The sequence below is a fragment of the Mesitornis unicolor genome, unplaced genomic scaffold, assembly GCF_000695765.1.
Source record: "Mesitornis unicolor isolate BGI_N332 unplaced genomic scaffold, ASM69576v1 scaffold1544, whole genome shotgun sequence".
Lineage (NCBI taxonomy): Eukaryota > Metazoa > Chordata > Aves > Mesitornithiformes > Mesitornithidae > Mesitornis > Mesitornis unicolor.
In genome coordinates this window covers 1-22,350 of record NW_010177852.1, presented here as the reverse complement: position 1 = coordinate 22,350, position 22,350 = coordinate 1, and the positions used below count along the sequence as shown (strand labels likewise).

Genomic DNA, 22,350 nt, shown 5'->3' with positions numbered 1-22,350 from the left:
GGAGAACCTCTCTGTCCTACAACCACCCCTTTTCATACACCCCAGAATGCCATTGGCCTTGGGCACATTGCTGGCTCATGGTCATCCTGCTGGCCACCAACACCCCCAGGTCCTTTCCAGCCACTTGTCCCCAAGCCTGTAGCATCCATGGGGTTATTGTGACTCAAGTGCAAGACCCAGCACTTGGCCTTGTTGAAGCTCATCCAATTGGCCTCAGCCCATGGATTCAGCCTGTCCAGGTCCCTCTGCAGAGCCTTCCTACCCTCAGGCAGATCAACACTGCCTCCCAACTCAGTGTCATCTGCAAACTTGCTGAGGGAGCACTCAATCCCCTCATCCAGATCATTGATCAAGATGTTCAACAGGACTGGCCCCAAAACAGAGCCCTGGGGAACACCCCTTGTGACTGGTCACAACTGGATTTAGCTCCATTCACCACAACTCTTTGTGCTCGGCCATCCAGCCAGTTTTTAACCCAGCAAAGCGTGTGCCCATCCAAGCCATGCCCAGCAGCTTCTGTGTTAACAGTAACTCATAACCTCACAGATTTCTTACACAGGAGTTCATACTTCTTTTTGCATGGGTTATCCACATTGAATATAGAGTGCAAAACCATTTCTCCACTCACTAAAAAGAAACACTGAGAATATGCCTGAGAATTGCATGAATCTTTGACAAATAATAACAAGTAGTTTCCAGGAACCAATGTTTCCAGAAAAAGTAACAAGTAGTTTCATAAGCAGACTAGGGGGGATGCTTAGTTTCTGAAAGCTGTTTTTCTCACAATGTTTAAGTATGAACTACAAATTAACTTCTCCCCCCACCCCTCCATCTTAACAAATTTTTAAGCTAACAAATGATATATCAAGATAAAAAGGTAAGTTTATAATGTTATCTTTGTCTCAGTAGCAATCTACACAGATGTGGGTCAGCTGGCTGCCTATTATCATAAGCACTTAGGTTCATCAAATTCACTGGAATCTGGCCAATGGTTCAAGAAGTCACAGCTATGACAGAGAGAAATCATACAAAGACAGCAAATACACCTCAATCCATTGGAAAAATAAGGCAAAAAGTGGCAAGATTTAGAGCTCTCATATTTCATTCTTCCTCTCCATGACTATAAGACATAGAGCATTTGGGCTTCAGCTGATCAAAGCCAGAAGCCAGACTTCCTTCATATTTAAACTGCGTTAACTGTACTGTGTTCAGTTCTGGGCCCCTCACTAGAAGAAGGATGTTGAGATTCTGGAGCGTGTTCAGAGAAGAGCCACAAGGATGGGGAGGGCTCTGGAGAACAAGCCTGATGAGGAGCGGCTGAGGGAACTGGGCTTGTTTAGCCTGGAGAAGAGAAGGCTGAGGGGAGACCTCATCACCACCTACAACTGCCTCAAGGGAGCTTGGAGAGAGGTGGGTGCTGGTCTCTTCTCCCAGGTGATGGGGGATAGAACAAGGGGAAACGGCACCAAGCTGTGCCAAGGGAGGTTCAGGTTAGAGATAAGGAGGAAGTTCTTTACTGAGAGGGTCGTCAGAAGCTGGCACAGGCTGCCCAGGGAGGTGGTGGAGTCACCATCCCTGGATGTGTTTAAAGAGCAGGTAGATGAGGTACTTAAGGATATGGTTTAGGGGGTAGACAGGAGTGTTTGGACATGATGATCTCAGAGGTCTTTTCCAACCGAGCGATTCTGTGTGTGTAAACATAGCACTCTTTCATAACCAAGCAAAAGCTCACATAAGTTGGTTACAATGCTTACTAGCCCAAAAATATTTTACCTTCATATGATTTTTCAGAGGATCCATAAGATTGAAATGAATGTTGCACTTTGGACAAGCTCGTGGAAAAGGTCCACCATTTTTAAGGGTGCTTGACACAGCATTTGTACCTGTAAAATTTAAAATATGTTAAGATTCAGAATTCACACGCAGAATAATCCATCTATTATTATTATTTATTCTAGCAAAATATGCTATTTCAAATGAAAACTATTACAATTGAGGTAGCTGCAGTGACCATAAAAATGGTTTTACAATCATCTTTTCACTATCCTTCCTTTTTTTCAAAATGAGTTCAAGTTTTTTCTGTTTCATCCAGACCTATGAGAAACTTTACAAAATCTTAGCAACAAATAAGGAAAAAAATGGGAAAGGGTGAAGGTAGCATGACAGAGACAAAGCATTAATTCTGTGCACCCACCCCATGGACAGAAAGGATTTTTGATGTTTTTGTTTTAAGAACTTTCATTCTCAAATGAACGTGTAAAACTTGTTTTATGCCATGACCTGATCATCATCACAATAAGGTTCAGATAACTGGTTTTGGAAAGGGATTTCACCATCTGGTTCTCAATGACGAGAATATTTCTCTCTGGACAGTTGTTGGAACTTATGACTATTCAGATGCATCATTACTGCTGAGCAAAGGTGTCTTTGGAGAACCTGGAGAATAAATCCTCTAAAAAATTAGTCCCAGTAATTAAAGGAAATAGTATGTCTGTTGCCAACATAAAATGGTTAATACCTTATGAGTAAAACCAAAAAGGCTTTGCATTAGCTTAAATTTTAACGAATAAACCCAAGCTTCCAGTTTTCTCCAAACTGCCAGCAAACATCAATGAGAGCTACTTTTCCAGATGAAGTTCTCATGCATTCTCAAGTCATTCACGGATCTGGAGGACTCCATGCTGAGTGAATAGTTTAGAAGCAGCAGTTAAGTACAGAAAGAGCTTTAAGTAACCAGAGGAACATCTCAATTGCAAAGCCAACTGTACCCTGCCAAAGCTATGAAAAAATGAAATAAGCACAAAAATACATCCACTGTATAACAAGGGAACAACTAAGTGTATGAGTTGAGATGACCATGCAACATTTTTCTCACAAAAATAGTCTTGCATAGTCCATGAGGTAGACATGCTCAAACAGTACTTCTGCTTGAAGCTAACAGTATTGCTAGGAATCATAACTAAGCAGAAAGTCCTTCACGTAAGTGGATGGCCATGCAAGAGATGTACCGCAAAACAGCGCTGCTGGTCTTCACTGTTATGGTCTGTAAAACGTTTTGTCACGTCACAGCGAAATGCAAGCTGAATTAAAAGAAAACAGGTTCTGCAGCAAGATCCAGAGTTCTGCAGTGCGTGAGTGCTGGATTCTGTGACAGATTAGAAATTGCTACGCTAGCACAGAACAGCTTAGAGACACAAACATAAGCGAATATGATATACTCCTTTGTTACTGAATTTAGTAATGCCCTCTTTTGTGGGTTATTTTTTTGTTTATTAAAGGCTGCAGCACAATTATCTGTTTTACCCAAAGCAGGGTGGAGGAAATTATTTTGCTGCAGTATTCCCTGTTAAAGCCACTTCCTTCTGGTTGCTGGGAAAGAGCCTCACAGCACATCAGCTGCAAACAAGACATGCAAAAACCCCAAATATAAACTTATTCCAAACAACTGAATCACACTGCAGGTAGCTCCTCACTTTAGCATTACAGGAGAGAGTACATGGTTAGAAATATCTCCAAGACAAGAATAAACCCTCATCTATTACAATCAGCTGGAAAGCACCTTTAGGCTCAGGATGAAAATGTACCAAGTTATTAATATGCTGAAGCAGCTAGACTACCTCTCCTCTTGTAGGGAGGGAAGAAAGTTCTTTCAAAGAACACCCTCTCTTTGAAACTAATTCCCTCTCCTACCTTCTCACTATTATTTTAAACTGCATCAAAAGCACTGCTGCAAAAGAAAGGGGGAACTACAAAACACAGTTTGCAATAGTTGAAGTACTGAATCACAGAATAATTCCGGTTGGACCCGTGGAGGTGCTCTTGTCAATGTCCCACTGAAAGTAAGTCCAACCTTATCTGCGTCCAGCCAACTTCTGAATGCCTCCAAGGGTGGAGATTCCCCAATGTGAGTCCTTGCTGCCTTGCCTGACATTCCTATAATGATTTTTTTCTTCTTCCTTTTATCTAATCAGAATTAAGTCAATAAACTCAGCAGTCACTGAGTTCTTTCAACTCTGGTTTGTTTTTTAAAATTTCAAATTGCTATTCAGTTCTCTCACACAAAATCTGAACTGGGATTATGAGGCTGGGGAATTTATTTTGGTCATGTGTCTTCACAGCCATTAAACCACATAACTAATCATTGCTTTATAGAAGTCAAGCATAACTACTAAATAATAAAGGTTTAAAATTTGAATATGTAATAACCTAGGGTGTATTAATTTGTAAAGGTAAGTAAATCCTTGCATAGAAAGGTTTTTCTTATTTTAAGGCTTAAGAACAGAGTTACTTATTTACATTGCCTTACAGCATTAACAACACTGATTGACTTGAACATTCCAAGTGTGCTAGCTTTTCCCATGAAACAGAGGCATGGACTGACAGCTAGACCATGGGATGCACTCTACCTAACCTAGGGTGTATTAATTTGTAAAGGTAAGTAAATCCTTGCATAGAAAGGTTTTTCTTATTTTAAGGCTTAAGAACAGAGTTACTTATTTACATTGCCTTACAGCATTAACAACACTGATCGACTTGAACATTCCAAGTGTCCTAGCTTTTTCCATGAAACAGAGGCACTGACAGCTAGACCATTGGATCCACTCTACCTTCTGAAGATACATTTTGTAATGGTGTTACCATTGGAGAGTTGACTGTAGGTGAAACAGCTGAATTCCTTCCTGCACCAATCTCGTTAGGAATGGTGTTACCATTGGAGAGTTGACTGTAGGCGAAACAGCTGAATTCCTTCCTGCACCAACCTCATTAGGCTTGGCCTTTTTTGGAGTTACACTGTTGCCTTCAGAAGTAGCAGGATGCTTAGATACAAAAACACTCTCATTTAGACCTACAGTGGTTTCAGTTACAGAACCTCAGTTTTTTTTCCGGTAGGCTTGGCCTTTTTTGGAGTTACACTGTTGCCTTCAGAAGTAGCAGGATGCTTAGATACAAAAACACTCATTTAGACCTACAGTGGTTTCAATTACAGAATCTCAGGTTTTTTTCCATAGTGTAATACAAATTCCTCAGGCCTATACTTTAATGAATTGACAAGTTTACATAAGCAGTTAAGAATTCCCTAAAATAATAAGCCATATAGAAGAAAACAATACCCAGCTCAGACTGTATATTCTAAGGCCAGTGGAGAAGGAAAGAGTAAATACAAGGAAATAGAGCCTCATCCCTGAAACCCAGTAAATTATACCATGACCACCCAAATTTATTTGGCCTACTTTTCACAGCTTGACCCACACTAATCTGAGACAAGGTGAGTTCAGAGTAATAACATCAAGCTAAGCAGCTGGTTTCTACAATGCCCACAGTTTGGAACCTCTGCCCTTCTGATGAAAACCATATCTCCTTTTTTCTAGTCCTATGTTAATGCTGGTTCAGTTCGTTATTTAACTCTGTAAAACATTTAAGACTTTAGTTTGTATGCAAAATGAGAAGTGTTGTAACTTCTGTGTTGGACCAGGCTGTCCAGAGAGGTTGTGGAGTCTCCTTCTCTGCAGACATTCAAAACCCGCCTGGCCGTGTTCCTGTGTGACCTGGTCTGGTGATCCTGCTCTGGCAGGGGTTGGACTGGATGAGCTTTCGAGGTCCCTTCCAACTCCTCACATTCTATGAGTCTGTGGGTGATTCTGTGATTCTAATGACCAATCACTGTATACCTATTTGCTCTCTTCTGAAAGAACAGTTGATTAATTTATTGTTCGCAGTACTTCTTAAGAGAAAAGAATTCCAAAATTCAGAGGTTCAGTGCCTGATTAATATGTTCATCAATACCTGGCTCCATCTTGTCCTGAAACCCATTTCTCTCTTACAGTAAGATTACCCATTATGACAAAATCTCAATACAGAGATCAGTCCTCGAGTAGCCCTGAAAGAGCACAGCTACATACCAAGAAGTCTGAAGTGCCAGTACAAGCCTTGTAAATCTCTCAATCACAGACTGCAAATAGTCTTAAGACTACGATAAACCATGACAAGGAGTGGACTTCAGTTCTAGACACAATGTTCTGAACCAAGGACATTCTTGGATATTCCTCTCCCAATGGTCTAGCTGCTCCAGTGATTTCTTTGGGTGTAGTAAGAAACTGAACTAGTATCTTTCAAAGTCTTTCCAAGGAGCAGAAATAACTCGTGTCACAAAGTTACTCAAACTACTTCTGAGAAGCAGCAAAACCACTCCCTTATACCCCCAAGCTGTGCTTACTCAGTGCTAACTATCTTTCAGCCTGCTCAGGAGTCCATTAGCTTCACTTCATGCTATTAGTGAATACTTTTGTAAGTATTTTGCAGCAATTAAGAAACAGTTGGCTGTATCACACACACAGTATTAGTGTACAACAGTTAAAATGATTGCAAGAAGGAGCGAAGTATACCAGAAGCAGTATTACCTTCCCGACAGCTTTCTAAACACACATTACAACGCCACTGTAAAATCCTTAACACTGTTACATGCATCTGTACTTGCTGGGCCTCATTTTATGAATGATGGCAAAAGACATTAGACATGGTAACCTAGACCATGACTAACCTGACTGTAGTAACAGATCAAATTAACAGAATACAGACATGAAAGTCAAATTATTTCAGGCCTCTAGTGCATCATCCTTCACCAACATCTTCCATTAATCTAGCGCTGTGAACACATGTATACAGCCCAGTCCACTCCTAAATACCAGTTGTTCTTCTATTGGTTATGGCATTTTCTGGTTCCTCTAAGTGGGTAAAGTTTCTGGGAGAACGATCACAAAATATTCTCAGAAAGCAAACTACAGTTTTACATACATCCCCAGTGTCCATCCAACCTGCAGATAAGAATTATCAATGCTGTTTAACTTAACATCACCTATTTAGCAACCTAAAGAAAAGGTTGGTTAGTGTCTGTTAGCAGCTTTGTCATTTCCCTGCTTAGACCTCAGAAATATTTATGCTATATTGATCTAAAAACTATCTTCAATGATCCATGTACAGAAGTTGAATTGTCCTGCAGAGTATCACAGGCCAGTTCCCAGATTCTGCTTTTAAATACCATATTCCAGAATAACTTGTGCCCACAGTGCTGCACATGAATTAGAGGAAGCACAGCACCAACACAGGCAAGTAGGCATCAGCACATATGAACAACATGAACATAAGCACATTATGTGACCTCACCATGCAAGCCAAACCACAAAATACGCAGACATTTCCTTGTGAAAGTGGAATGTATCTTAAATTTGCCTTCTGGGTCATAAAGATACTTGTCTTTCAACCCACAATTATAAACCTTTTAATTTCTAAATCCTATTGTCATCTTACAGAAATAAACAAAGACTAAATATGGCATATTTAAGACTCTGCATTACAATCATTGATGCTTTTAAGCATTTAATTTTTCTGGATAACAGACTAATACAAGTAATTTTTAAATATGCAAGCAAGCAGGTTTCCTAAATGGGGAAAAAAAAGAAAAAAAGACCAACCGACTAAACCCACAAACAATTAAACTTTAATACCTGTTCTTTGGAGAACAAGAACTGGAATACTGAACCATTTGCAAGAAATAAAACCTTTGCTTTCTTTACAAAAAGCTATTTAACCCAATAAGACAAGAATAAGATCATAGGATAGTTGGATACATGCAAGGAAATACAGTGCCAACCCTTCACTGATAAATATCTGGAGTGAATGCCTGAACTAGAGATGCAAAATCGTAACATCAAGCAGAATAAACTAGCAATCACCCTGTTCTACACAACGTGTTAGTATGACCAGTTAGGCCGTTTGTTGTACATGACCTGTTACCCCATGGAAGAATCACCCGTGAATTGTCACGTACAGACTGAATGACAGGATTCTGGACAGTTATTACAAAAGTGCAATCCTTCACAAGAGAGAATGGAAGTCCAATTTATAGCCTGTTTAAGACTGAATACACCGCATGCTTCAAATCTACTTCACCTGCTGCAACACAAAAAAGGTGCTTTTCTTGTTTGTTTTTAAGTAGGTTAAATGCTTCTGCTGAAACACAATTTAGCTAGTAGAAAAAAAAAAAATAGTTGTCAAACTATGCATTCTTTCTCCTCCCCTCCTTTCAGACAGGATCCTTTTGATCCCATCTACTCCAGCTCCTATATAGAGCAGTCAAGAAACCAAGATCATCACCACAGGGAATCCACTCAGCAGACTCAGGAAGTTCTTCTGGTGCTGTTCACAGCCTCTTCTCTTGCTAACAATCATTCCTATTTGTGCCAGTCAAAGACTATTGGATATACTGAAAACAATCCTTTATCAATCAAAAAAATTACAGTGGATCTGGCAATATTTTTTCCATCTAAATAAGCGTTAAATGAAGACATCATTTGACATTACAGTAAGTCTAACGTGCTGAAAAACAAAGTCTGACAACAGAAGGCTCCAAAGTTTATTTCATAAAACATCATACAGCGTTATGTACAGGGGGGAAGAAAAAAGTAGCTATACTATGTTCTAGAAAGCCTATTTAACATTATAACCCAAAAAGCTGCACTACAGTTAAATGACATTAGGCTGCTTCTTTCTCTTACCAACTACTACAGTTATACCCACCTGTTACATTCACTGCTGGCCCAGTCTCGTACTGTGGAACTCCCGAGTTCTGTCTCACACCAAACAGTATACCAGATGTATTATCTGGTGCATCTGGTGGAGAATCCATAATATAATCCTAATAAGATATTTTCAAGAGGGAAAAGAAATTTGAGGTTTAACATTTTTTTACTTGCAGGCTTCAAAGGGTTTATTTTAAAAAACATATGACTGCTTAAAAGTACTCAGAAGTACTGCGCTGTAAATCCCGTGAATTACAACCTCCCCAAAATAGTTTCTTTGACATTTTGATAAGTTTGCGGTTGTTAGCAGAGGTTGTTATTTTATTCATAGCCGTGTATCAGAAGAACGAAAACAACCATAAGACCTGGGAAAGGCCATTTTATGAAATACTGCTAAAACTCCAAATTGCTAATTGCAACTGCTTTTGTTCAGAAGTCTGATGATTTTTCAAACAACACTTTGTTTTTCTAAAAACTCTAAGACTTTCTTCCTTAACTCAAACCCAGGCATTTGCCTGTTGCTCTTGCATAAGAACTAGCTGCATTTTCAAAGATCTGAAAACAGAACTCAAAAGTAGCACAAATTTGCAGCAAACAGAAGCTTCTCAAAGCAAGATGATATTAAATCAGTCAAATTCTACTAAGTGGACAAGCTTCAACGAAAGTAAAAGGTATCTCTAGCACGTTGACCAGAAATGACACTCAAATCACAGTATCACTGAGGGCTTTTTTTTTTTCTTCTCTGTAGAGTAATTTCACAAGAACTTCTGGAAATAATAGAATCAAACCCTCTTTTCAAAGCACAGAGAACCTGAAGTTGGTTCATGTTTCTCAGCACCTTGTTAAGTTTTGAGCATCTCCAAGTACAGGTATCCTCTTATCCTTCAGTTTAAAAGGCTTTTCCTTTAGTATTATATATAACCTGAAAAATTAAATAGTCCACATTTCTTGGCTCCAAAACAGAAAATCTGTTAAAACTAAAACACCTTCACTGATCACTCAGTAAGTAAAATCTGGAAGGAAAAAAAACATGCAATTTAGCTCTCTTTACAGATATTTGAAGGGTGGGGTGAAGCAGGAGAAACACTTTCCAAGATTCATCAATATTGCTTACATCTTAATAGGCCATTCAGCCTAACTCAAAGAATCTGGAACACGAAATATTTTCAGCAATAACAGTAAGGAGCTAAGAAAAACGTATTAACAAATACAGTTAGATTTGTTTGTCAACATTAAGGTACGAACAGCAAAATATTGGTACTTGATGTTTCTACTCTGAAATAATTCAGTTGGTTACACTTCATCAAGCTGTACTGTGAAACCAAAACTCTGACAAAAGTAGCTCTATTTTCCTAAAAAAAAAAACCAACAAAAACCCAAACAACCACAAAAGCAAAAAACAATAATAATAAAAATCACCCAATACACATACACAGATTTTGTCATCAGCGTAGCCCTTGATTTCACAGAATGCTTCCCATTTGTAAACAGCACTACTTATTTGGAAACATCCCTGTGGAAGTTACCACATTTTTAACTACAACCATGTTGACTAAACTCGATGGAAAGAAGTCTGAAGAAGGGCACAAGTACACAAACAGGTACGATCATTGGCTTAGGACTCCCAAGTACCAGAAAAGATTTGAAAAGGAAGATGCATGTCCTCATCCTGCCTTTTTGTTGTACGTCTCTTAAATGAAGACCCAGCAGGACCTTAATGATAATGAAGACTGATTCTTTCATCCAGTGAGTGACCTAATCCAATATAACCAAATTAAATGTAAATGTTCAAGAGTAGTTGTGGAAATAGTTACTAAATTTTCCTGCTCTATTTGTTATGAGTAACAGCTACGTGAGCTGCAGTCACAATGGAGCAGGTGTTGCTGCAGCCACATTGCTTTCAGACTACCCACTGCAATCACAAGCAAAGCAGCTTTGCCTGCAAGCCCCCACTTCAAGCACAACTAATGCTCAGGTGGTAACGCCTGGGGTAGGCTCTTAGTGTGAAGGACTACACACACCACCTACATTTGAAATATGACCAATACAAGAGCTACACACAGAACCTGCTTCTCTTACTACTCTGTGGTTTCTTCATTTTTAAGTACTGCTAATATTTTAATCTGCACAAAGGTATTACAATGCATGGTATCAGACCATCAAAATTAGCTAGGAACAACTGGAACCTGAATCACACTCAGCCTGAAGAAAGTGCCTATTAAGTAAGGGAGAGATATGGACAGAATTGGCTGGGGCTTATTGAAGAGCATTCCAGGGCTGAATCATAGAAGATCTTCACTGCTAAGAACAAATCTTTTGTCAAGAAGAGGACGACCCTACGCTATCATATTCGACTGCTGTAGCTCTGACTGAATCAGGATTGCTATGAACAGTACAACTGAAGCCAAATTCAACTCAGAATTTTTAGAACCGCATTAATGTAGTGCAGTAACACCAAAAGTAGCCTTTTGCAGGAAGTCAGTGAATCAAGCTTGTGATTGGAAAGGGGTATTTCCATGAAAAAACTAGATTATCAAACACTGACAAAAGGTAAGTTATACACCTACATGTTATGAAATGGAGGAAATGTGCATTTCGACCTATTTGGTGATCAAAAGCAATCAGTTCACAAATTAAAAAAAAAAACCTGACACCAAGAGATGAAAAAATATTGCACCATATAGCAAATGCAAAGGCAGTCTGAAGGATGTCTGGCTAAAGAGGGGTCCTGCCACAGTGTCTGGTCATACCCCCCAGTCATCTTCACATCACAATATTTTAATTTCAAAGGTAAGTTTCAACATCTGGAAGCTAAAGATTCAAACATCAAACATCTCTCAGACAAACTTATTTGAAGCCCTTGCCACTTAGGAAGAATCAAGTTGGGAAGAAACAGAAAACGTGTGAACAAAAATGTCACAGAAAGCCCAAGCCAATCAATCATGAATATAAAACAGTGGCTTCATGTGAAGTGCAGACCAGATATAGGCAAGGGATGGGGGGAAATAAAAAAAACCAACATGAGAAACTCTTGAATGAAGACAAAACAAACCAAGGACATGAACCAAAATACACGCAGTATACATATGACACTAAGAACAGCAAATGACAATGTGGCAGGAGTGATATTAAATATCACAGAACTTTGCCCAAGAAGCTGAACTCACTAAAAATGCACACCAAACAAGCCTCTTTTCCCATAAAAAGTATAACATAACAAAGTGGCAAGAATACAAAACCAAGAAAACAAATTATTCTAAATGAGGCTCCAATTGGAAATAAAATTCTGAATCTAGAAAAGGTACGTTGAAGAGATGGAAGATTCATTTTCAGCATGTCTCAAGCAAGGAAAAAAAGACAACCAGAAAAATCTTCCTAAAGGTACTGTTACATTTAAGGTAACTTAAAAAAATATAATTAAGAGCTCATGAAAGCCACGATCAAAATGTCAACACTGTAAAGAAACCATATACTATCCAATAATTTCAGCAATGGATTATTTACACACTGGATACCCCAGAAAAGGATTCATTACTTTCTAAAGCACGTCAGTAATGTGGGACAGACAGAACTGGGTAATACATAGCTGGAGATCCTTTTTCACGCTGTGTACCTTGAAAGCAATGTTTCAGGCTGCAACTTCTTCAAACAGGTGTTTCTCTACTCTGCCAGGGAAGAACAATAACCTGCAGATTTTAGCAAAGTAAGACTGTAAAACTTACCTAAAGTCTCATCTGTGACATTCCTGTTGAAAGTAAACTTGATAAATGAGAAAGAACTCTCACCAAAAAAAAGTGCTGCGTGCATAGTGACTTTAAAGGAAGTAACTGTCTTGATGAGTTATGTCCAGCTTACATACACCTTTTGGAGAAGTTCAGCTTTCCTAAGCCTGTTTACTCTAAGGTTTTCTAATAAAAACAATGTAAAGGCAGCTTTATCTATTAGAACAAAACCATAAGCATGTATGGGAGAGGGAAGTAAAGGAGGGAGCTTTCTTTTGCAGTAAAGATACTGCAAGACATCCTAGTACTACCTTGAAGGATTTAATAAAACACACTACATTGTAAGTAAACTTTCATAAAAATAAAATTCACAGACTTCAAATATGTATGTACAGTATGTGAAGTACATGATGTTTCTGTATTGAACTGTCCTGTTTTATAGGGACAGATTTAAGAGGACTCCAGAAACAATCTAGATATCCTACCATTATCTGGACTTCAGATTATACCATTTTAACATATTAACTATGTTCGTTCAGAGCGACACCCCTGTTCAGCAAATGCAGAATACATTAGGCTACACAATTTTTATTTATACCAAAAGATTGACAGCTGGGACAGCTGCAGGTGTGTATATTTGCATGGATGGTGGAGATGCTGCCTGCTGTTAGGATTCATTTTAACCTGACACCAGTAGCTAATACTACAGGCACATCATCTAAACAGTTCCAGTTCAAATTATTTTCTGCAAAGGCATCACATCATAGTTTACCTCACACAAATATGAAATTTTAACCTTCATTCCTTCTCTCTCACAAATGTCCAACAGCTAAGGCAATAAAAACAGCATCTAACTTGACTCTCTAGTTACCATTATGAGGTTCTGTGGCAATCCAGGAAGATCTATGATACATGATATATGTGCATAATTCTCTTGGGCTTCTCAAACAAAACAAGTATGTTGTCGAATTGTTTCGTCTACTGAACTTGCAACTTTTGGTTGCATAAAGTCTTCTTACCATGCTACTGTTTCACTACAACTGACATGTGAAACAAAAAGCAAGAACACCTACAGAGCTACCAGTACTGCATTCTCTGAAAAAGTGAAAATCCCAAAGAGAGGCACTGTAAAAATCAGGTGGGAAAACCACAAAGTTACTTTAAATACCAAACGCAAGGTATTTAACAATGAAATTAATTTATCAATATGGAGGATCTGTCTCTGGGCAGAGAAATCCACAAAATCTAGAGAATGAGAATTTAATCATTTTTCCACACAACTTTAACAAAAAAACCTTAACAGTACTGATTTCTCTTATGCCCAAGACTTTCATTTAATGTAATTCCATTGTTACTAAAGCTATCATCTTTGAGTCTTGCAAATCAGTATTTTCAAATATATATTTTAATTCACCACCGCAAGTTTATGATCCTAGACTCTTCACGGTTTATATAATGCCAGTCTATAATCTAGTCCAGGTCTTCAAGTTACTAGACTGAGTCAGTATGTTGCTCGTTAATTTATTAAAAAATAATTGCACTTGAGAATTTTACAGTTTAAGGAAATAAAAATTTACCTGATTGAGTATTACAGGCTGTGCTGTTACAGTAGTCACTGGCCTGGATACAGGTTGAGCCACCACAGGAACCGCGACATTTCTTGACACTGGCTGTGTCGTCACTGGAACGGTTACAGGTCGGCTAACAGGCTGTGATATTCCAGAACTTGACCCAGGAATCTGCTGTGTTGATAAACATCCAGCAACTGGTCTCTGCAGTGTTTGTGAAGCTCCTGAAACATTCACTGGTATAGACAACGGCTGAACTGCTAGAGAGCTAGCTGTAGGTCTGGATACAGACTGAAAGACTGATGGAACAGGCATGGCACTGGGGCTGGAGGCAGGTGTCGCATAATGGTGACTGTCAGGCTTGAATGCAGTAACTGTACCTGTTGCAAAGGAGTCCAAAGTTATCTTTATATAATTTTGCAGTCAGATGTTTCATAAGTGTTGTGGATTTTTTGGTTTTAATTACCATATTAGGACAATAAAGTACCTCTACTGGGTGCACCATTCTGTATCCCCCTTCGTGATGAGCTGAGGTTGACTCTGTTCAATATATCTGTCAAAAGTTACATTTATCTTAATTGCAGTTAAATTAATAGCTTAATTGCTTTTCAAATTAAAAGTAGCATTCATATCCAATAATTAAGCCAATTAGAATTTGACTTATAAATTAGAATATTATTTCTAAAATAAATACCTGGCAAAACAAAGCGACAGTTGTACAAATTAAGATATTTTCTTCTACCCCTCTTAGGTTACGCTAGTTCATCTAAGAACATCAGGTTTTATTTTCTTGCAGATAGATTAACACAGAAATAAGAGTGCAAACAAAACCCCCCCAAACATTTCATAAATATTTAGTTTTGCTGATTATAATGCATTTATTCACTTGTTTCTCATATATAAAATTAGCTTTCCAAATACTAGAAGTACTCTATGCTAAAGGAAACATTTTCTCTAAACCAGTAACTACACAATTTGCTTCTGTATTACAGTAAAATAAAGCACTTACAAATTGTTTTTAAGACTTCATAACCTCAGTTTTCCAATATATAAGAAAAATCAACAGACCAGCAGTCAAAGGAGTTGTGCCTGAACTGCATTACAAGAGGACTGATTTTCTTACATACCCTACATGGTAGCCTATGACCAGAGTTCATCAGAAACACATAGAATTTCTTGCATTTGATATTTACTCCCTAACTAATGTCACCAATATTCCCTGACTTCATGTCTAAAGCTAGGGTTTCTGATCATTCCAAAGGTTACAAAAATATTCATCAAATTTAAGTATTTTCCTACTGCCAGGTTCTCATTTCCGTGTTGCCATCAAGCTTCTTGCTCTGACATGTGAAAATATGCATATGGAAATTAGAATCCTCCAGTATCTAACCAACAAGATTTGAAGCACTTTCTCAAACAAGCATCAGATTACACCAAGATCTAAAACAACAGACCTCAGAGTATCTACACATTGTGTTTAAAAATCTTAAAGCTGTTTCCACCAGCAACGGCTCATTAGCATACACTACTACTCAGGTTGATAAATCTAATAGCACCAGAGCTCAGAAGATCACAGCTCTCAACCTGTCACCTGCATTTAGACCATACTAACGAAAAAGCAGCTGCAAACAACAGACCCAAGTAAGTTTGTGTTTTTTAAGGTATGATGAAATTTTGTCCTGTAGTATTATTTTTACTTCAACACTACGAGCAAGGATTAACTTAATTCAAGATTTAGCTGAACACATACTTTTTTGTGGTCATTAATAAATCTATACCTCACATTTGAATTTGAGTGAAATTAAACTAAGGCCTTCATTTATCTACAAAGAAAAAGCTATCCTAAAAGTTATGTTTCACAAAGCATATTCAGCTTAAGACAGTCTGATGTGCGCACAATTCACATCCTAAAATACAAGAGTAGATTTTACTGTTTTTAAAAAGAACATTTCAGCACCAGTTATCTGAAGTTATAAATTAGATTAACAAGACTCAACTGATTTATCATAGACTTGATGTGCCCCTTCCTCCCCCATCAAAGCGTTATTTGTCCTGTTTAGGTAAAACAGCACTGAAGTAAGAAAGCTAACATGCAGAACATTTTAAAGTAGCAACAAACTACAGGTTTCTACCATGATGAAAAAGGAAGCAAGAAAATGAGCAGTAACTGTAGGAACAATGACCAGTTGCAGGAAATGGTAAAGAGAACAAAGTGTGAATTACTTTTCATCCCAGTAAAACTAAGCCTCCAGCAGGTCAGAAGAGGCAGGCACTTTATTGTACATGACACTGTGCCAGTAGGTCAACGTTGGGTTTTTAACTATCTCCTTCAGTTTTCCACACCAGTCTGTATAGAAACTGATAATTGCATTGTCAGGAAAAGGTTAAAAAAAGCTATGTATTGCAGAAAATACAACTTACAGAAAAATTAAGAACTACAAGCAAGTCTCCATTTCTCATCTAATTTTTCACCTGATCAGACAGGAATTTTCTCAGGTAAAAAATAACAGTGACAAGCAAAGTTGAGTTCACTGTGTCTTACCTATCACCAAGAAAAAACTGAAGCCTGACTACTGCCAGGCAGTACTACTTACAAGCCAGAGAAGAACTGAGGTCATTCTTCCATAGCTGTTTTTGATAGTGAAGTAGATTATAAAGAGAAAAGTTGAGGAAAGGGAAGGAAAAGAGATAAAGTAAAAAGTTACACCATAAGTGATTTTACTTATGTCAGGACCAAGTATGGACAGCACTAGAATAAGATGCACACATTGTTAAGTCTGTCTTTTATCCAGGTTCCTGAAGTTGCTGAATCATACCAAATGACAGTTTTCACCTGAACTATTTCTGTCCTTTATGACTACAAAAAGAAACAACTTACAACTATGACGACTGCAATTAAACTTTGCATATATGTCATTAAAAAATATGCTTAGAGCCTTAATAGCTGTTCTATGCCATGACCTACTGTGTCAATGACCAACAGCAATCTAGGGGTCTCTGGTCCTGCCAGAAAACAGTAAAGGTATTTTTCAATCCTTCTACAAGTTTGTATCTGCAGAAAACTTCAGGGAGTAAATTTAAATTATTCTTCACATATTCAAGAGGACCTTGAATATTTTTTAAATATTCAAAAAGATTAACCTTTAAGAACTATTTTCAGATGAGAGAACTTTTAACATCAGCTTCAGTATTTTTTTAATATTTAAAACATTATTTTCCACTTTTTAAGCTAGTCTAAGAAGCATTAGACTCACTATCCCAGTAAGTAACAAAGTCAAATAGAGTTAAGATGCAAGAAGAGAGTACTGTGAATGACTGAACAGCTAGTAACAGCTCCAAAGTCCATGCAGCAGAGTGTGACAGAGACCTGAACATCTTATGTTGAGATTCTTCACTGCACCTCCAGAAACTGACAACGGAAATCTTGAATACACGCACAGCAGAGACAGACAGAAATTGAAAGCAGTAAACCTCATCAGACAAAGTCTTGGGTATTGAATAGCTACAGAAACCTTAGGTCAAACCTCTTAACAAATGACTACAAGATGGATCTATTCAGAAATCAAAAAGTTTCATTACTAAAATTAATTTAAGTAACAGAAATAATGTTCTCCTTTACTTACCTGCCAAAGCCCAAGCACAGGACAAACATGGAATCCTGACACACGTGCTGTCATCACAACCACCTAACCTCACTCCCTGCACTGCCTGCATTAGGAGAAAACTACAGAACTTGATGAAAAAACCTCCTTATTTTACAGGGGATGAATGAACTTCTTAATTAAAATCTCCTACTGAACACAGAGGCTCCTTTTGTTTTCACATTAGTAATTTTTCCTGATGGTGCTTTTATTACAGACACTTACGACAGTTACCTTGGTTTCGTCAAAGTGATGTCCACCCATTCAGACTGTCCACCAATACACAAAATGTGGGGTGGAGAAAAAAAGAGGGACCGTAACATGAAGACTTAAATTCATGCACATTACTTTAGTAGGGAGACACTTCAAAAATCTAACTAAATATCAACTATATTAAGAACAATTGCATGCATGTTTTGAACATTGTATGTATTGGATTTTCTACCAATATTGTTAATGCTAGAATCTTCAAACAGAGGCCTTTTGATCTCAGAGATTTAAGGTCAGAGGCAGACACAGCTGTGTATAACCTGGGCTTTAGGACAGAAATTTTTAAGAATTCCAATTTTCAGTATGGCAGAGAATTACAGAACAGCTTTAAGATGTAGAATTTCTTAAGTTTTACTGTTAAAAATGCTGTATTTTAAAAGTTTAAACTTTACAACTTGAACTATCTCATTTAAATTATGGAAAATGTTAACTTACATGTACTAGCTGGCTTTGAGCTTGAGATTTCCCCAACAAAGATTGGCTCATCATCATCGTCGTCCTCCTCCACTTCTTTCACTCTCTTTTGCCATGGTTCTAGCTCCTCTTCTTCACATTCCATAAATAATTCTGCCATCTTGAGACTAGACAGTAAAAAACAAAACACACATACCAAAACATTCAGTACTTCCGTGAAATAAGTGTTTCACTATTCAGTAAAGATTACTGCATTTGATGACAATTCCCACAGAATGATCTTACTTCCCTGTCCCACCAAGTTCTGTACATGTTGAATCTGATCTGATATAGACCTTCAAAGATCAACACCACATTACCTTTCTGGTAATTATTCGAATCCTCATCTTAGCTAGTAAAGATGAGTACAGACCAAACATATCCTCCACAGAATTTAAAATAATTTTGTATAATCCATCATTAACTATAAGAGGAAGCCTCTGACACCACAGTGAAAGGTATCTTTTTAAAAAGGAAATGTGAAGACCCTGCTATGAAGCACATAATATATCTGACACAACTAGGTACACCTTTACTCTCCTCGCATCTAAGGAAACGCAACCCAAACAAAACCCCACCCAAACAGCTCCACAAATTTGGTGAGACTTAGCCAGGACTTCCTATATAGTCACATTTTCTTTAAAACTCAACAAAAACATAACTCTTGAAAAGCCAAATGAACCACCCACAAAAAAAACCTCAAACAAATAAACCCACAACATAAACCCAAAACACACAACACACTGCAGAGTGTTTTCCATTATCAATTACGACTTGATAAAAGTTTTGCATTGGTCTCATTAAACTGAGCCCTTTGTGCTTAGCGATTTGCCCTTGAAGTAAGGAAAAGTAGTCATGGATGAAAACAGTAGTGAAATACGTAGCTTTTGGAATTAACCAAATTACAATCAGCATCTCTAATCACAACTGGGTTTATTTGTTGGTTTGTTTTTTTTTATAAACAGTGATGGCCAAGGAGCTTTTCTTCTTTCTTTCCACAGCCTCTAACATAACCTTGAAAATATTTCTGAACAATACAGGAAATAAGAAACTTGTATTTCTTTACACACACTACCAATAATCTAATTTGTAATAAGACCAGTAATTTCATAAAACTACAGGGCTTTATGAGCAACATCATCTATCATCATCTATCATCAGGATCAGGATCCCGATACAACAGTATGTGCTTTTCCTAAGACACGGAGCTACAGAAAACTCAGTATCTCCAGTTTTTGGTAGAAAGGAGAGGAAACAATACAGTTCTGCATGAGGAATCCAATAGTAACTCCAAGACAACATAGGAATTACTTCAAATTCGTGAGCAGTTAAGCACATGAAATTCAAGTCATCACTGGAGTGCTTTGACAGTAAGTGAAGAATATTTGAGTAACAGCTCCTTTCAGGAAGGCCACATTCAATATAAGAAAATTTCTAGTCTTATTACCAGACCACTGTCAACAAAAAAATATTACCTCTACTTCTCTCATTCTTGTGCTGACGCAACACCTACCTGAAAAAGCAAGCTAGTTAAGGAAGCTTGATTTCCCACTGTTATTCAGTGATAGTTCTCTGAAAGTTTAACTCCCTAAACCAGGAAGTGCCAGGGTGCCAGACCAGCACTAATGTATATGATGATGTCATTGAAGGCTATCAAACTGTATACACATGGTGACAAAATCAAGATCACATTCATAATCATAAACTGATATTTCTTAAACGAAAAAATTTATAATCTTGTAAGATTAAAAGGGTGTTTATTCAACACATTTTTTGAACAATTTCCCATTATTTTCTCCTTTCCAAAATTATTTCAAGAGCAACATACATATTAAACAGTGGGTCAAGTTTCTTTTTTGAAAGTATAATTAACCAAAGCCAAGACTACCACTCACTGAAATGAAAGTCTTCAGCACAGACACAGTGAGAAACTGTCTAATATCTAATAAAATAAAGACAATTCCAGGACAGGAGTAATAAGCTGCTAGATTTGGTGAAGGACTGTAGAAATAATTAGTCTGTAATAGCTCATCACAGGAGAGCAGACAGAATCACACCCCTACTTTCATTAAAATGCATGAGAATGGGTCTGAGGGTGTTACATGCTAAGCCTTGGGGATTATATAAAGTAGAAAAGCTGTACTCTTCCCTTCCTCAGCTTAGCTTGAAAAAGTTAAACATGGTGCTAGGAAAGAAGAGAGTAAGACACTAAACTAGGTTCTTATCACAGGACAAGAGGAAGAGTATGAATCCAATTTCCACTTGACAGAGACAACAGGGGCCATGTGTCAGCTCTCAGAAACAAACTCAAGCCTGATTCTCCTCTGCAGAAGGATGCTCTTTAGAATGCCTTTTCTTTACTAACACAGAGACAAAGTTTATTAGACTTCAAGGCAAAATGAAAGACCAGAGACTTTTTTTCATGGAACTGCCAACATAAATATGAGGTCTTTTTTATTGTTAGAATTAGTTTTATTTGACCTCAGGAGGGAAAGTAATCAATTACACAATGTGCTCAGAGATTGCAAATGAGAGCACATGTAATTTATATCAAAAACACAAAACAGACAAAAGCAATGACTAGATGATCTCTAAGGGCCCTTCCAACCTAAACCATTCTGTGACGCTGTATGTTCTTAGAATTCTGACAACATACAAGTGATAACCTCAGCAACACTATAATAAAACTAATTGTTCTTTTTTACAGCCAAACGTAATTCAAAAACATAGGCACAGACTTCTAGAAAGCTACACCAACCGGTGGCACCTCTTACGGACACTTCATGTTATGAATCAGGATGTACATATTAAGGCATTCTCAAAACGTATGGCAGCCTTTAAAAGCTTTTATTTCAGATCTTTTAATTGGTTTTTTTTCAATGCTATGATTTGAAGTCAAGCTTTCACTGACTTTTTTTCCTGGCAACAAAGCCACCCTAATATTAGAGATCCCACCCTGTTCCCTCAAGTTGTGCTAGCACAACTTCTCACAGGGCTATGACATGTACCAGTGCAGGTTAAAAATAACGTGGCCCACTAACAGTTTTACCACTGCAACTGAGAGGTCAAAAAATCTGTGGCCTGAGCAATCAAAGTTGCAGTAAGGGAGACATGGATTTGATTACAGGACACATACAGGAGGTGTGCAGGAGCTGCTGAAATGGTCTCCATTGCCAAAGGAAACATCTACATCAATTTTAGAGTACAACTAGGTTCCAAGTTTTCAGCTTCTTTAACTACATTAATGCAGCAAATGCATTCCAGGAATCCTGCTAGTGGTTACTCCCAAAGCCAAAACCAACAGTGAATCCTTTCCCCATTCTCCCCAAATACTTCTCCATGGAGGTGCAAACATCAGTATAAGAAAGGTAAACCTACTGACAATAGATTTTATTTTCCTCATTTTTTAGTAAGTATAAACGCGTATGTATACATTCATACACACAACTCCCATGCATCCCACTAGCGATAGTGACAACAGGGTCGAGTGCCTATGGTTAAGAATCAAGGGGAAGGCCAACAAGTCAGAGATCATGGTGGGAGTTTGTTATAGACCACTTAACCAGGATGAAAAAACAGATAAAATATTCCATAGGCAGCTGGGAGAAGCCTCACGTTCGCTTCCCTTTGTACTCATGGAGGACTTAAACTTCCCGAATATCTGCTGGAAATATAACAGCAGAGAGGGAACAGTCCTGGAGGTTCCTGGAGTGTGTGGAAGAGAACTTCCTGACACAGCTGGTGAAGGAGTCAACAGGGGAAGGTGCCCTGCTGGGCCTGCTCTTTGCAAACAGAGAAGGTCTTGTGGGGGATGTGATGGTTGGAGGCTGTCTTGTGCATAGTGATCATGAAATGATAGAGTTTCAATCTTTGGAGAACTAAGGAGGGGTGATAACAGAACCGCCACTTTGGACTTCTGGTGGGCAGACTTTGGCCTGTTTAGGGACTTGGTTGGCAGAATTCCCTGGGAGGCAGTGCTGAAGGGCAAAGGAGTCCAGGAAGGCTGGACACTCTTCAAGGAGGAACTCTTAAAGGCACAGGAACAGGCCGTCCCCGTGTGTTGGAAAACGAACCGGCAGGGAAGACCATCAGCCTGGCTGAACAGAGAGCTCTGGCTCAA

The 22,350-nt window shown here is 38.1% G+C and overlaps 1 protein-coding gene across 1 annotated transcript; it reads right to left on the bottom strand.

The window, feature by feature from the left end:
* Positions 1 to 1,773: 1,773 nt before the first annotated feature.
* On the bottom strand, positions 1,774 to 18,353 carry LOC104538882 (zinc finger protein 280D-like; the record flags this gene model as incomplete). Its single annotated transcript, XM_010182240.1, has 4 exons — positions 18,213 to 18,353; positions 13,876 to 14,246; positions 8,575 to 8,692; positions 1,774 to 1,883 (listed from the first exon to the last, which is right to left on the bottom strand). Coding segments are annotated over exons 1-4 (738 nt in total), but the record flags the coding sequence as incomplete, so codon positions are not given.
* Between the last annotated feature and the right edge of the window lie 3,997 nt (positions 18,354 to 22,350).